General features: G+C 40.5%; 1 protein-coding gene across 1 annotated transcript; it reads left to right on the top strand.

The window, feature by feature from the left end:
* Positions 1 to 3735: 3735 nt before the first annotated feature.
* On the top strand, positions 3736 to 15515 carry LOC115138167 (ubiquitin thioesterase OTUB1-like). Its single transcript, XM_029674703.2, has 7 exons — positions 3736 to 3857; positions 4651 to 4718; positions 4941 to 5039; positions 5202 to 5320; positions 5467 to 5551; positions 9172 to 9366; positions 14953 to 15515. Exons 1-7 carry the CDS (start codon positions 3770 to 3772, stop codon positions 15148 to 15150), a joined length of 852 nt encoding a protein of 283 aa, XP_029530563.2. The 5' UTR covers positions 3736 to 3769; the 3' UTR covers positions 15151 to 15515.
* Positions 15516 to 15613: the final 98 nt, after the last annotated feature.

The raw sequence follows: 15613 nt of genomic DNA, 5'->3' as shown, positions 1-15613 counted from the left end.
TCTATTCCATTTGCACAACAGCATGTGCAATATATTGTCAATCAGTGTTGCTTCCTAAGTGGACAGTTTGATTTCACAGAAGTATGATTGACTTGGAGTTACATTGTGTTGTTTAAGTGTTCCCTTTATTTTTTTGAGCAGTGTATGTACTGGTGATGCTGGAGAAGGGGATCAGGGCATCCCTATTGTTGATTATTCTGCTGTGGGAACCCCATCTGGTTTGTCGCAGGAGGCTGTTGGGGTCATCCATATTGTCGACCATTCATTGGTTGAGTCTGGGAAAAAACAGGTTGAGGCTGTCCAGTGTAGGCTAGTCTTCCACCTCTACCATCTTGGAGGTTCCCTCTGCCAGCATTCCCTTTACATTGACCTCTTCCCCTCTGCTGCCAAGGTTGCTGCTGTGGTTGTTGTCGGCACATGTTTCTCATATGACCTGTCCTTCCGAAATTCCAGCACACCAGTGGTTGTCTCAGTGGTGGAAGGTATGGTTGTGGGTTGGCTGAGGAGGGAACTGAGCTGCAGGTGCTTGGTGAAACTGTGATGCAGGTGGTTGAGGAGGTTGTGGTGGTGGTTGTTGTGGCTGGGTGGCTGGAGTTCCAGCCACCATTAGAATGTTGGTTTTGCCTTTGTCCAGTTGGGCTAGTTGGGCTTTCTTGAGCTGTGTGTCAAGTCCAGCATTTCTTGCTCTTTCCTCAGTCTTCATTTTTTTCCAGGCTCTGCAGTGATGCGGGGAAATTGTTTCGCTGCTGTTTCCAAGTTCCCAAAACTCCATGTTTTGTAATCATAGTACAGTTGTCCCGTACCACAGGTCTTTATTACAGGTCATCACAGGTCATCTTCACCTGGCTGTGTCTTCATCCATTCAGTCCGTTTCATCTCCAGTCTCTGTGATGTTCGAGGCTGTATGTTTTTAAATTCACCCTGAATTAGTGCTACTTCACCATGTTTGATAAGCGCCTTAGTTCTGCCCTCTAGCGATCCAGCTGTTGTTGCATACTCTGTGAACCGGCAGCACATGCACGAGAGTCCTTCAGACTATCGGAAAACTCGCCTTCTTCTTCAATTTCAGTTTACAGAAAACGTTTGACCTCTGTCATTGCCAACAAAGGTTATATAACAAAGTATTGAGATAAACTTTTGTTATTGACCAAATACTTATTTTCCACTATAATTTGCAAATAAATGAATAAAAAATCCTACAATGTGATTTTCTGGATTTTTTTCCCTCATTTTGTCTGTCATAGTTGAAGTGTACCTATGATGAAAATTACAGGCCTCTCATCTTTATAAGTGGGAGAACTTGCACAATTGGGGGCTGACTAAATACTTTTTTGCCCCGCTGTGTATTCAGAGGCTTCTTTTTCCATTGTGGGTTATTTTCCTACTAAGAACTGTAGAGGGGCGGTGGGTTTCATAGCAATCGGCCCCTCAGGTAACTCTGAGCTCTCGTCTACCATATCTCAAAAAGTGTTTAATTTTTACATTTTTTAAAAATTAGGCTCTACGTGTAATGTGAATACAGATAAAGGAATACAAAATAACCCTATATGTGTATAGTCTATCCCTTAACTCGCATAAGTTTATTTAAAGCAGGGTGATAAGTAAATGATAACTGAATACCATGTAATGTACGGGTGGTGTAAAATAATCGTCCTCTATGGGGCAACCACAAAATAGTAAAGGTTTCAAGAGAATTTATAATTGGTGTAAACTTTGGTGTATCCTCCACAACAATCCTGGCATCTCTGTGATAATCTTCTCCTTCCAAGGGAGAAACTATTACTTCCAAACTATTTATTTTTAAATAGCGTGGGTCAGTAACACACGGGCAGGTGTATTCCCTAATACAGCAATGGTGTATGCTTTAAGGTTTATCTCCCCACAGCTTCACGAGGTAGTCAACTGGAATGCATTTCAATTAACAGGTGTGCCTTGTTAAAAGTTAATTTGTGGAATTTCTTTCCTTAATGCGTTTGAGCCAATCAGTTGTGTCGTGACAAGGTAGGGGTGATATACAGAAGACAGTCCTATTTGGTAAAATACCAAGTCCATATTATGGCAAGAACAGCTTAAATAAGCAAAGAGAAATGACAGTCCATCATTACTTTAAGACACGAAGTTCAGTCAAACTGGAAAATTTCGTTAACGTTTCTTCAAGTGCAATCGCGAAAACCAGCAAGCGCTATGATGAAACTGGCTCTCATGAGGACTGCCACAGGAAAGGAAGACACCTTTGCTGCAGAGGATAAATTCATTAGAGTTACCAGCCTCAGAAATTGCAGCCCAAATAAATGCTTCACAGATTTCAAGTAACAGACACATCTCAACATCAAGTGTTCAGAGGAGACTGCAAGAATCAGGCCTTCATGGTTGAATTTCTGCAAAGAAACCACTGCTAAAGGACACCAATAATAAGAAGAGACTTGCTTGGGCCAAGAAACATGACTATGGACATAAGACCGGATAGAAATCTGTCCTTTGGTCTGATGACTCCAAATTTGATTCCAACCGCCATGTCTTTGTGAGACGCAGAGCAGGTGAACAAATTATCTCCGCATGTGAAGTTCCTACCATGAAGCATGGAGGAGGAGGTGTGATGGTGTGGGGGTGCTTTGCTGGTGACACTGTCTGTGATTATTTAGAATTCAAGGCACTTTTAACCAGCATGGCTACCACAGCATTCTGCAGCGATATGCCATCCCATCTGGTTTTGTGCTTAGTGGGACTATCATTTGTTTTTCAACAGGACAAGGACCGACCCAAAAACACACCTCCAGGCTGTGTAAGGGTTATTTGACGAAGAAGGAGAGGGATGGAGTGCTGCATGAGATGATGTGGCTGCCACAATCACCCGATCTCAGCCCAATTGAGATGGTTTGGGATGAGTTGGACCGCAGAGTGACGGAAAAGCAGCCAACAAGTGCCCAGCATATGTGGGAACTCATTCAAGACTGTTGAAAAAGTATTCCAGGTGAAGCTGGTTGAGAGAATGCCAAGAGTGTGCAAAGGTGTCATCAAGGCAAAGGGTGGCTTTGATGAATCTCAGTTTAAAATGTATATATTTGTTTATAACACTTTTTGGTTACTACATGATTCCATATGTGTTATTTTATAGTTTTGATATCTTCACTATTATTCTAAAATGTAGAAAATAGTTAAAATAAAGAAAAACCCTTGAATGAGTCTAAACCTGGTACTGTACATCAAACCATGATATAATAGGTCATTTTCACATGTGCTGACCCAAGTGTTTTGGTGCTTTTCCATTGAGACTCACTCCCACATCATTGGGTCGCGATTCACCAATTTATGTTAAGCTTTGGCTGGGCCACTTTATGTTAAGCTCTAGTGTTCAGGAGTTTGACACTACAGACTTGTGACTTTACAATGGCTTTGCCATTCTAAATGCAAGTTGAAAAGTACCCAGGGCTGTGCTTTGGCTCCCAGTAAGCAGGTACGCTGGAGCCACAGTCCAGTGAGACAAATGTGCCGGGCGGCCCGCTTAGATGAGAACAAAAGTTTGGGTTTTGGGTAAAACACTGGACTAAATCATCAGTGGAAATGAGCCATTTGAGAAATAAAAAGGTCTTGATGATTAATATAAAATTGGATTAGCTTTTCACTCAAACACATTCATTGCAAGTATAGAAAATCTAGTTATTTGAGACAGAAAACCAATGACCCGTTCTAAATATTTGTGATATCTGCATTTATGTGCATTTGTCATAGGGAAATATTCAGCTGCTGTGCTGGGACCCGGAAGTTTAGAATGAGGTCAGTGAGACAGAGGAAACACAATTCTACGGCTAAAATGGCGCAGGAGCAACAGCAGGAAACAACACAGGGAGAGATGGAGGGTGAGTGAAACAACATCAGAACGAAAGATGACCGAAATCTAACCGGCTTCGGCTATCAACGCATTGTTATTTATGCAAGTGTAATGTGATTGTTAGGCAATCTAGTGATAGCAGTTGATGGACAAGTTGCCTGCATGAATATGAGAGGGCAATAGGGGAGGCCAAAGCATTAAAATCACACACAAAGAAACGCATTTTCGACCTGTAGTTTTTGTAGGATGAAGGTGATACCACATTATGTCACATATAATGCTTAATGGTATCTCATTCACAGTATATTTTTGCCGGATTTCAATTGGTTGTCAAATGTTTATTGACACCATAACTAAAATAGGATAGTTGGCTAGTTAGCAAGCTTAGCTAGCTTGCTAACCAATACATTCAACCTAGTTGTACCTAAAAATATGGTCTGATGTTGATAACATGGTTGCACTTTCACCCCAAGTGAACCAGATTTAATACTGTTGATTACCAATGGTAGACGGATATGTGATGACAGAATTAGCTAAAACCCCCATGCACGTTGTCATCAATTTCATGTTGTGGTATAAAGTACGTAACCAACAATTGTTATTAAAAAGTGTGATTTTGCAAATATGCTTCCCATCACTGTGTTGTGTTGACACAGCTACTCCAATAACCATTATGTTATATCGCTTGTTCCCACGTTAAATTCAGAATTGGGGTTAACTTTTTTTTTACAGCACCATTGCACTTCACTCTCTGTGAATGAACTGTCATGTTACTTGTAAACGTCATGTACACGTCTATGTTGTTGTTTTCTTCTCTCCAGCTGGAGGAGTAAACTGTCTTGCTTATGATGAGGCCATTATGGCACAGCAGGACAGAATTCAGCAGGAGGTGAGAGATTTTACACTTGAATAGGCGTTGATAATATGTAGGCTAAGGTTTTGAATTAGACTGACACAAGTCAGCTGTGGAGAAGGTTGAACTGCACTAGAAATGCATACCTTTGCATCACATGATTTTAATCACCCAGTGTTCTTGTTTTATATCCGTTTCTGTAAGTCTATGAGTATGAAACGTCCGTGCGTTAATGTGTGTGTGTGTGTGTGTCTCTAGATCGCAACAAGCATCCTTTTAGTGTCAGACAGACAGGAGCTGTCAGTTTTGCAGAGAGAGTATGCTGCGGAAGACACCATTTATCAGCTCAAGATCAAGGTCAGTAAAAGCACACAATTTTTCAATTACAGGATTTGAATCCGCATCACTTCATACTGGTTTAAGGCGAAAGGGTCCTTACGAACACAAAATCAATCCAGGTTAGAAATGGTGACATAATTATTGTATTTACTCTCTTTCTGTCCCTTTTTTCCCCCTTAGGATTTACACAAAAAATACTCATATATTCGTAAGACGCGACCAGACGGGAACTGTTTCTACAGAGCTTTTGGCTTTTCACATCTCGAATCACTGCTCGAAGACAGCAAAGAGCTGCAGAGGTAACATAACACTTCCATGGTGCATTTAGCTCATTGGTGGTCGGTAAAGCAGACTATGTAATACGAAAGATGGATGCAATATGATTAGTGTTGCTGCATTAATTAATAGGCACTGAATACCGATGCAATGTTTTATGTCTCTATAGGTTCAAAGCAGTGGCAGCAAAGAGCAAACTGGACCTGGTAAACCAGGGTTTCACTGAGTTCACCATTGAAGACTTCCACAATACTGTGAGTTGCTTCCCTCTTATTGTACACCACATGAACAACAGTGACAGCTCACACGCATGACATACACTGAGCGTGCAAAACATGATTAACACCTGGACTTTCCATGACATAGACTGACCCAGTGAAAGCTACGATCCCTTATTGATGTCACTTGTTAAATCCACTTCAATCAGTGTAGATGAAGGGGAGGAATGGGCAAGACAAAATATTTAAGTGCCTTTGAACAGGGTATGGTAGTAGATGCCAGGCACACTGGTTTGTGTAAAGAACTGCAAAGCTGTTGTGTTTTTGTGTGTGTCAATAATAATCCACCCAAAGGGCATCCAGCCAACTTTGACAAAACTGTGGGAAGCATTTGAGTCAACATGGGCTAGCATCCCAGTGGAACGCTTTCAACACCTCGTAGAGTCCATGCCCCAAGGAATTGAGGCTGGTCTGGGGGCAACCTTGTCTCATAGATTAGACGTAACATAGTAAATTAAATCCGGGATACTCAATTAGTAGGATATGTTACGTTTGGTATGGTTACATAATAAAAGTAGGGTGGTTGGTCAGAGTGGATGGGTGGGCGCATAATGTGTAAGTCTAGCATCCCAAAGGTTGCATGTTTGAATCTCATCGCGGACAACTTTAGCATTTTATCAACTCTGGAACTACTAGTTGCTATTTTTAGCTACTTTGCAACTACTTTGCATGTTAGCTACCCCTAACCTTAACCCTTTTAGCTAACACTAACAAATAGGAATTCGTGTCGTACATTTTGCAAATTCGTATCATATGGTACGAATTCCAATTTGTAACATATCATACAAAATGGATGATGGATATCCATAAATTACATTCCATATGAAACATAACAAACATACTAAATAAAGTGTCACGGATTTGTGTACAGAATACTACGAAATGCTCTTAGACCAGGATGGGGGGGTGCGCAACTCAATATTTGGAAGATGTTTTGTACACTTTTTGTATACAGTGCATTCGGAAAGTATTCAGACCCCATAACTTTTCCACATTTCTTTACATTACAGCCTTATTCTAAAATGGATTAAATAGTTTTCCCCCCTCATCAATCTACACACAATACCATATAATACACAGCCCATCTGTAAGTAGCACAACTACTTCATCCCCATATTGTTATTTATTTAATTTTTTTGCACCCCAGTATCTACTTGCACATCATCATCTATCACTCCAGTGTTAATGCTAAATTGTAATTATTTTGCCTCTATGGCCTATTTATTGCCTTACCTCCCTAATCTTACTACATTTGCACACAATGTACATAGACTTTTTCTATTGTTATTGACTGCACATTTGTTTGTGTAACTCTGTGTTGTTTTTGTCACACTGCTTTGCTTTATCTTGGCCAGGTCGCAGTTGTAAATGAGAACTTGTTCTCGACTGGCCTTCCTGGTTAAATAAAGGTTAAATAAAAATTAAATAAAGCAGAACAGGTTTTTAGAAATGTTTGCAAATGTATTAAAAATAAAAAACTATCAAATTCACATAAGTATTCAGAACCTTTACTCAGTACTTTGTTGAAGCACCTTTGGCAGCGATTACAGCCTTTAATCTTATTGGGTATGACGCAACAAGCTTGTCACACCTGTATTTGGGGAGTTTGTCCCATTCTCTGCAAATTCACTGAAGCTCTGTCAGGTTGGATTGAGAGCGTCAATGCACAGATATTTTTGTGTCTCTCCAGAGATGTTCGATTGGGTTCAAGTCTGGGCTCTGGCTGGGCCACTCAAAGATATTCAGAGACTTGTCCCGAAGCCACTCCTGCGTTGTCTTGGTTGTGTGATTAGGGTTACTGTCCTGTTGGAAGGTGAACCTTCACCCCAGTCTGAGCTCCTAAGCACTCTGGAGCAGTTTTTCATCAAGAATCTCTCTCTACTTTGCTCCGTTCATCTTTCGCTCGATCCTGACTAGTCTCCCAGTCCTTGCCGCTGAAAAACATCCCCACAGCATGATGCTGACACCGTGCTTCACCGTAGGGATGGTGCCAGGTTTTCTCCTGATGTGATGCTTAGCATTCAGGCCAAAGAGTTCAATCTTGGTTTGTAGTGGGAAAATTACATTTAATTTTAGACATACTATGCTGTTTTCACTCAGAGAATTGTCCATTGTTATATGCTAGTGTTTTTTTGACTGGTGAAGGCTTGTCTTGTGATACGTCTGGGCGTACAGATAAGAGCCGGGTGCGACTGCAGTATGTGACATCCCGTTTGTACTATCTGTAGGAACTCATCTGTGTGGAAACTTGCAGGACGGAATAGAAGAATAGTGTGAGCTGTGGTAATGTCAGCTATCTTAATCTGCATAGACAAGCTAAATGCCTTTTACACACTGTTCCCCACCCCTGTTTGCTCACATCTGCTAACTGCCCCATATACACAGAGGTTGGACTTTTCTATAAAAGCTGAGACTCAACTCTGTTCGTTGGGCTCTTAACTCTGCACTGTTGAGTGGATTGTTAACGGCTCCATTTTTGCAACTCTTATAAAGTTGCTGTTTGAGGAACCTACAGTCTCTCTCTTCCTTTTGGTTAGAAATTTCCACCACCGGTTTCATCAGACCAGAGAATCTTGTTTCTCGTGTTCTGCGAGTCCTTTAGATGTCTTTTTGGCAAACTCCAAGCGGGCTGTCATGGCTTGGTTTTTGCTCTGACATGTACTGTCAACTGTGGGACCTTATATAGTCAGGTGTGTGCTGTCGTGGAACTGCACCACCGCGTCGTGGAAATGACCACCAGGGACACTCTAAGTCCATCTTAAATGAATCGTCCTTTATTATCAATGCGCTGGAGAGGTTCCAACCAATTCAATGCACCATAGTACACATATCAATCAGGAGCTCTGCTGGGGAAGTCCCAGAGGTTGTCTTATATACGGCTATTCAGTTATAGACAAGTTTATATTTGCATGATTTAGCATAATTAATTAATCATTAACGTTTTTGTTTCATTCGTGTGACCGACCCGTACTGGTTCATAACATGTAACAGACCAATACGTCACGAGTATTATTCTCTCTAAGCTGAGACCTTGAAACTGAGATGTCTTTTGTTCTCAAAACAAAGGTCTGGGCATACTGTCAAATTGCAGCTACTGATAGTGAGGATTCTTTCAGTCAGTCACTTGCATGAACATAGAAAACATTTATTAGAAAAGCACATGAATAGAACACAGAAATTCGTTATTAGAAAAGCACAAACATTACAATTTTCAAGCACAGTGCCTTTCCAAATCATGTCCAATCATTTGAATTTACCACAGGTAAGACTCCAATCAGGTTGTAGAAACATCGCAAGGATGATCAATGGAAACAGGATGCACCTAAGCTCAATTTCGATTCCTATAGCAAAGGGTCTGAATACTTATGGAAATAAGTTATTTCTGTTTTTTTATTTTGAATACATTTGCAAAAATTTCTAAAACCTTTTTCCGCATTGTCATTGTTGGTAGATTGATGAGGGGATAAAAAAAAAATATGGAAAAAAGGAAAGGGTCTGAATAATTTCCAAATGCACTATACTGAACATGTTAACTTTTAAGTCACTTGACGTAAAAGCATCAGCAAACTGAACATTATTGTTTATTCTTCCCCTAGTTCATGGACCTGTTAGAGCTGTGTGAGAAGCAGCCAGGACTCAGTGAACTGCTGGGCTCCTTCAGAGACCAGAGCGTGTCAGACTACATCGTGGTGTACCTGCGGTTGCTCACTTCAGGCTACCTGCAGAGGGAGCACGGTTTCTTCCAGCACTTCATCGAGGGGGGACGCTCTGTCAGGGAGTTCTGTCAGCAGGTGGGTTCCTAATGGAACATCCGAGAATAAGGGAGATCTACAGTGCCTTCAGAAAGTATTCATACCCCTTGACTTTTTCCACATTTTTGTTGTTAAAGCCAGAATTCAAAATGGATTAAATATACGCCAGTAGCCCATAATGACAGTGAAAACATGTTTTTAGAAAATGTATTATAAAATTAAATACAGAAGTATCTAATTTATATACAGTACCAGTCAAAAGTTTGGACACCTACTCGTTCAAGGGTTTTCTTTATTTGTAATATTTTCTACATTGTAGAATAATAGTGAAGATGTCAAAACTATGAAATAACCATAAAAAGTGTTAAACAAATCAAAATATATTTTATATTTGAGATTCTTCAAGGTAGCCACCCTTTCCCTTGATTACAGCTTTGCACACTCTTAGCATTCTTTCAACCAGCTTCACCTGGAATGCTTTTTCAACAGTCTTGAAGGATTTCCCACATATGTTGGGCACTTGTTGGCTGCTTTTCCTTCACTCTGCGGTCCAACTCATCCCAAACCATCTCAATTGGGTTGAGGTCGGGTTATTTGTGTAGGCCAGTTTAATTGATGAGCACTCCTTCACTCTCCTTGCTTAAATAACCCTTACACCGCATGGAGGTGTGTTTTGGGTCATTGCCCTGTTGAAAAACAAATGATAATCCCACTAAGCGCAAAACAGATGGGATGGCGTATCGCTGTGGTAGCCATGCTGGTTAAGTGTGCCTTAAATTCTAAATAAATCACACAGTGTCACCAGCAAAGCACCATCACACCACCTCCTCCATGCTTCACGGTGGGAACCACACATGCAGAGATCATCCGTTCACCTACTCTGCATCTCACAAAGACATGGCGGTTGATCTCCAATTTGGAGTCATCAGACCAAACAACAGGTTTCTACCAGTCTTATGTCCATTGCTTGTGTTTCTTGGCCCATGTAAGTCTCTTCTTCTTTTTGGTGTCCTTTAGTAGTGGTTTCTTTGTAGCAAATCAACCATGAAGGCCTGATTCACGCAGTAACTCTAATGAACTTATTCTCTGCAGCAGAAGTAACTCTGGGTCTTCCTTTCCTGTGGCGGTCCTCATGAGAGCCAGTTTCATCATAGTGCTTGATTGTTTTTGCGACTGCACTTGAAGAAACTTTCAACGTTTTTGAAATGTTCCTAATTGACTGACCTTCATGTCTTTAAAGTAATGATCGACTGTCATTTCTCTTTGCTTATTTTAACTGTTCTACAGTTGATGTCGGAAGTTTACATACACTTAGGTTGGAGTCATTAAAACTAGTTTTTCAACCACTCCCCACATTTCTTGTTAAAAACTATAGTTTTTGCAAGTCAGTTAGGACATCAACTTTGTACATGACACAAGTAATTTTTCCAGCAATCGCTTACAGACAGGCTATTTCACTTATAATTTATTGTATCACAATTCCAGTGGGTCAGAAGTTTACATGCACTAAGTTGATTGTGCCTTTAAACAGCTTGGAAAATTCTAGAATATGATTTCATGGCTTTAGAAGCTTCTGATAGGCTAATTTACATAATTTGAGTCAATTGGAGGTGAACCTGTGGATGTATTTCAAAGCCTACCTTCAAACTCAGTGCCTCTTTGCACGAAATCATGGGAAAATCAAAAGAAATCAGCCAAGATCTCAGAAAAACAATTGTAGTCTGGTTCATCCTTGGGAGCAATTTTCAAACGCCTGAAGGTACCACGTTCATCTGTACATACAATAGTATGCAAGTATCAACACCATGGGACCACACAGCCGTCATGCCGCTCAGGAAGGAGACGTGTTCTGTTTCCTAGAGATGAATGTACTTTGCAAAAAGTGCAAATCAATCCCAGAACAACAGCAAAGGACCTTGTGAAGATGCTGGAGGAAACAGGTACAAATGTATCTATATCCACAGTAAAACAAGTCCTATATCGACATAACCTGAAAGGCCGCTCAGCAAAGAAGAAGACACTGCTCCAAAACCGCCATAAAAAAGCCAGACTACGTGTTGCAACTGCACATGGGGAAAAAGATTGTAGTTTTTGGAGAAATGTCCACTGGTCTGATGAAACAAAAATAGAACTGTTTGGCCATAATGACCATCATTATGTTTGGAGGAAAAAGGGGGAGGCTTGCAAGCCGAAGAACACCATCCCAACCGTGAAGCACGGGGGTGGCAGCATCATGTTGTGGGGGTGCTTTGCTGCAGGAGGGAATGGTGCACTTCACAAAATAGATGGCATCATGAGGAAGGAAAATGACGTGGATATATTGACCTAAGACAGGGAATTGTTACTAGGATGAAATGTTAGGAATTGTGAAAAACTGAGTTTAAATGTATTTGGCTAACGGTGTATGTAATCTTCCGACTTCAACTGTATGTACTTGGTCTTTTACCAAATAGATATCTCCTGTACACCACCCCTACCTTGTCACAACACAACTGATTGGCTCAAACGCATTAAGAAGGAACGAAATTCCACAAATGAACTTTTAACAAGGCACACCTGTTAATTGAAATGCATTCCAGGTGACTACGTCATGTTACTGATTGAGAGAATGCCAAGGAGTGTGCAGAGCTGTCATCAAGGCAAAGGGTGGCTACTTTGAAGAATCTCAAATATAAAATATATTTTGATATGTTTAACACTTTTTTGGTTACTACCGTAATTGCTGGACTATTAAGCACACCTGAATATAAACCGCACCCACTGAATTATTAAAAAATGTGTTTTGTACATAAATAAGCCGCACATGTCTATAAGCCGCAGGTGCCTACCCGTACATTGAAACAAATTAACTTTACACAGCCTTTAAACGAAACACGGCTTGTAACAAAAATAAATAGGCTTTAACGAAACACGGCTTGTAACAAAAATTAAAACAGTAGCCTACCAAGAAAGTCATTGGTCACTATCTTCCTCCTGTGCACTGAAACCACTGAAGTCATCTCCTTCGGTGTCGGAGTTGAATAGCCTCAGAATTGCTTCGTCCGATGTTGGATCGTTTTCATTGTCGCTCTCGTCACTTTCATCCGGAGGCAAATACCCCGCTGAGCTCATGCTGCCCCTTCAACACGCAGCAGTCCAGCCTTTCGAAACCCGTTGATGATAGTGGATTTTTTTGACAATGCTCCACGCTGTCAGGACCCACTGGCAGACTTGACCATAAGATCCTCTTCGCCTGCGGCCCGTTTTAGTGAAGGATTTCTCCCCACTTGTCATCCAAGCCTCCCACTGAACAAGGAGCGCCACCTTAAATGCACGATTTACACTGATGTCGAGTGGCTGAAAATACTTTGGGCCATCTGCTTTTCTTCCCTCTGAAAGCTTTTGTTGTCTTTCTGCACTGAGTCAGTTCCTCACGCTGCTGTTTCCAACGTCTTATATCATCGACTCATTAAGGCCAAGCTCCCATGCAGCAGCTCTATTTCCTTTTCCAACAGACAGATTTATCGCCTTCGACTTGAAAGCTGCATCATATGCATTTCTCTGTGTCTTTGCCATGATGAGGGTGACAAAATTACTACCGTAATCAGAATGATGGGAAGTTTGAGCGCGCTCGATTTACGTCACATTATGTGACGGTGCTCAGTTTTTTGGCGGCATGAATCTTGTGAAAGTGGGAAAAATCCATAAATTAGGCGCGTCATTGTATAAACTGCGAGGTTCAAAGTGTGGGAATAAAGTAGCGGTTTATAGTCCGGAAATTACGGTACATGATATCATATGTGTTATTTCATAGTTTTGATGTCTTCAGTATTTTTCCACAATGTAGAAAATAGTCCAAATATAGGAAAAACCCTGGAATGAGTAGGTGTGTCCAAACTTTACTGATATGTTGATTCCGGGATGTGAACACTTACAGTATGTTAGAATCACCTTTTGCAGCGATTACAGCTGTGAGTCTTTCTGATTAATTCTCTAAGAGCTTTGCGCACCTGGATTGTACAATATTTGTATATTATTATTTTTAAAGTTCCTCGAGCTCTGTCAAGTTGGTTGTTGTTCATTGCTAGACAGCAATTTTCAAGTCTTGCCATAGATTTTCAAGCAGATTTAAGTCAAAAGTGTAACTAGACCATTCAGGAACATTCAATGTTTTCTTTGTAACCAATTTATATTTGACCTTGTGTTTTAGGCTATTGTCTTGCTGAAAGGTCAATTTGTCTCCCTGGGGTCTGTTGGAAAGCAGACTAAACCAGGTTTTCCTCTAGGATTTTGCCTGTGCTTAACTCTATTTTGTTTTTATCCCCCCAAAATCCTAGTCCTTGCCAATAACAAGCATACCCATAACATGATGAAGCCACCACCATGCTTGAAAATATGAAGTAGTACTCAGCAATGTTGTGTTGGATTTGCCCGAAACGTAACACTTTGTATTTAAGACATAAAGCTTAATTTCTTTGCCAAACATTTTCAGTTTTACTTTGTTGCCTTATTGCAAACGGGATGCATGTTTAGGAATATGTTTTATTATTTACAGGCTTCTTTCTTTTCACTCTGTCATTTAGGTTAGTATTGTGAAGTAACAACAATGTTGTTGATCCATCATCAGTTTTCTCCTATGACAGCCATTAAACTCTAACTGTTTTATCTATTGGCCTCATGGTGAAATCCCTGAGCGGTTTCCTTCCTCTCCGGCAACTGAGTTAGGAAGGACACTTGTATCTTTGTATTGACTTGGTGTATTGATACACTCTCAAAAGTGTAATTAATAACTTCACCATGCTCAAAGGGATATTCAATGTCTGTTTTTTATTTTTATTTTTTACTCATCTACCAATAAGTGCCCTTTTTTGTGAGGCATTTGAACCTTTGTGGTTGAATCTGTTTTGAAATTCACTGATCGACTTAGGGACCTTACAATTATCTGTATGTGTGGGGTACAGAGATGAGGTAATTATTCAAAAATCATGTTAAACACTATTGCACACTTTTGAGACTTAAGAACATTTTTACTCCTGAACGTATTTAGGCTTGCCATAACAAAGGGGTTGAATACTTATCGACTCAAGACATTTCAGCTTTTCATATTTTATTAATTAGCAAACAGTTCTAAAGACATATCCATTTTAAATGCAGGCTGTAACACAACAAAGTTGAGGGGTGTGAATACTTTCTGATGGCATTGTATTGCTGAGGATGTTAAAGGCAATAAGTTAGCGCTCAAGTTGCCTGGAAACCCGACGTTGAATTGCATTCAATTCTACGTCGGGCGGAAATGAGCATTTGAATCAGGAAAGTTTTCTCTCGGCATCTACAAGCCAGAATGTTGAATAAAATGATATTTTCACATACTTTACCAGTTGTCTTTGCGGTTGGTCCTTTTGGCTGTAGGAGTGTGAGACTATATCCACAGGAAAATATAATTGCATAAACTTTTCAAAGCGCTGTGTTCAGATTTCTATCACCGGAAGCAATTATACTTTCCTGTGGATATATTGTCTCATTCCTACTGCCAAAAGGATCAACTTGTACGTTTTCTTGCATATGTACATTCCAGTATCATCTAGAGTTGCATAACAAGTCCCCAAACTCAAACACTTTGTTTGTTCTCTGTGTGTTTACTATCAGGAGGTGGAGCCCATGTCTAAAGAAAGTGACCATATCCACATCATCGCCTTGGCCCAGGCCCTGAACGTGTCCATCCTAGTGGAGTATATGGACCGGGGTGAGGGGGGCACAGTCAACCACCACGTCTTTCCTGAAGGCAGCGAGCCTCGTGTCTTTCTCCTCTATAGACCCGGCCACTACGACATCTTGTACAAATAACTACCTGCTGTTTAGAAAATCCACCCCAATGTCCTTTCCTACTGCTGTAGTGGCAGTGGCGAAATACTTCACCTGCCACACCGATGCATACATGTGTGTTTGAAGACTACACTGTTTTTTTTCTTCTCAAATACCAATCACATTATACAGCCCCCCTCTCCCTCCCCGTCACTCAATATATTCCCTTCATCACAGAACAGTGAATTAATAAAACAAATATTTACCAAAAAAAAAATAGCAGTGGCTCCAGATGTTTAGAGTTGTACAGTTTTTATTTTGTGGTTGTAAATGTTATCAACTTGCTTTTTTTTGTTGGATTATTTTTCTTTGTTACACTGCGTTTTATTAAAGGTATTTACATCTTATTTGATTTGTATGTAAATGTCTCGTTTATGCCGTTCTTCTGGTATCTACATTTCAACTGGCATAACAGCAATATGCAATGCAGTATTTACATGCTTGC

Source organism: Oncorhynchus nerka, linkage group LG12, assembly GCF_034236695.1.
Source record: "Oncorhynchus nerka isolate Pitt River linkage group LG12, Oner_Uvic_2.0, whole genome shotgun sequence".
In the NCBI taxonomy this organism is placed as follows: Eukaryota; Metazoa; Chordata; class Actinopteri; order Salmoniformes; family Salmonidae; genus Oncorhynchus; species Oncorhynchus nerka.
This window is presented reverse-complemented; position numbering and strand designations above follow the sequence as displayed.

Bases quoted from the DNA above. Each gene is read 5' to 3' on its own strand.
- LOC115138167 (XM_029674703.2), top strand. From the start codon at position 3,770: ATGAGGTCAGTGAGACAGAGGAAACACAATTCTACGGCTAAAATGGCG. The intron at 3,858-4,650 runs GTGAGTGAAACA...TCTTCTCTCCAG, and splicing joins AACACAGGGAGAGATGGAGG to CTGGAGGAGTAAACTGTCTT. The intron at 5,552-9,171 runs GTGAGTTGCTTC...TTCTTCCCCTAG, and splicing joins TTGAAGACTTCCACAATACT to TTCATGGACCTGTTAGAGCT.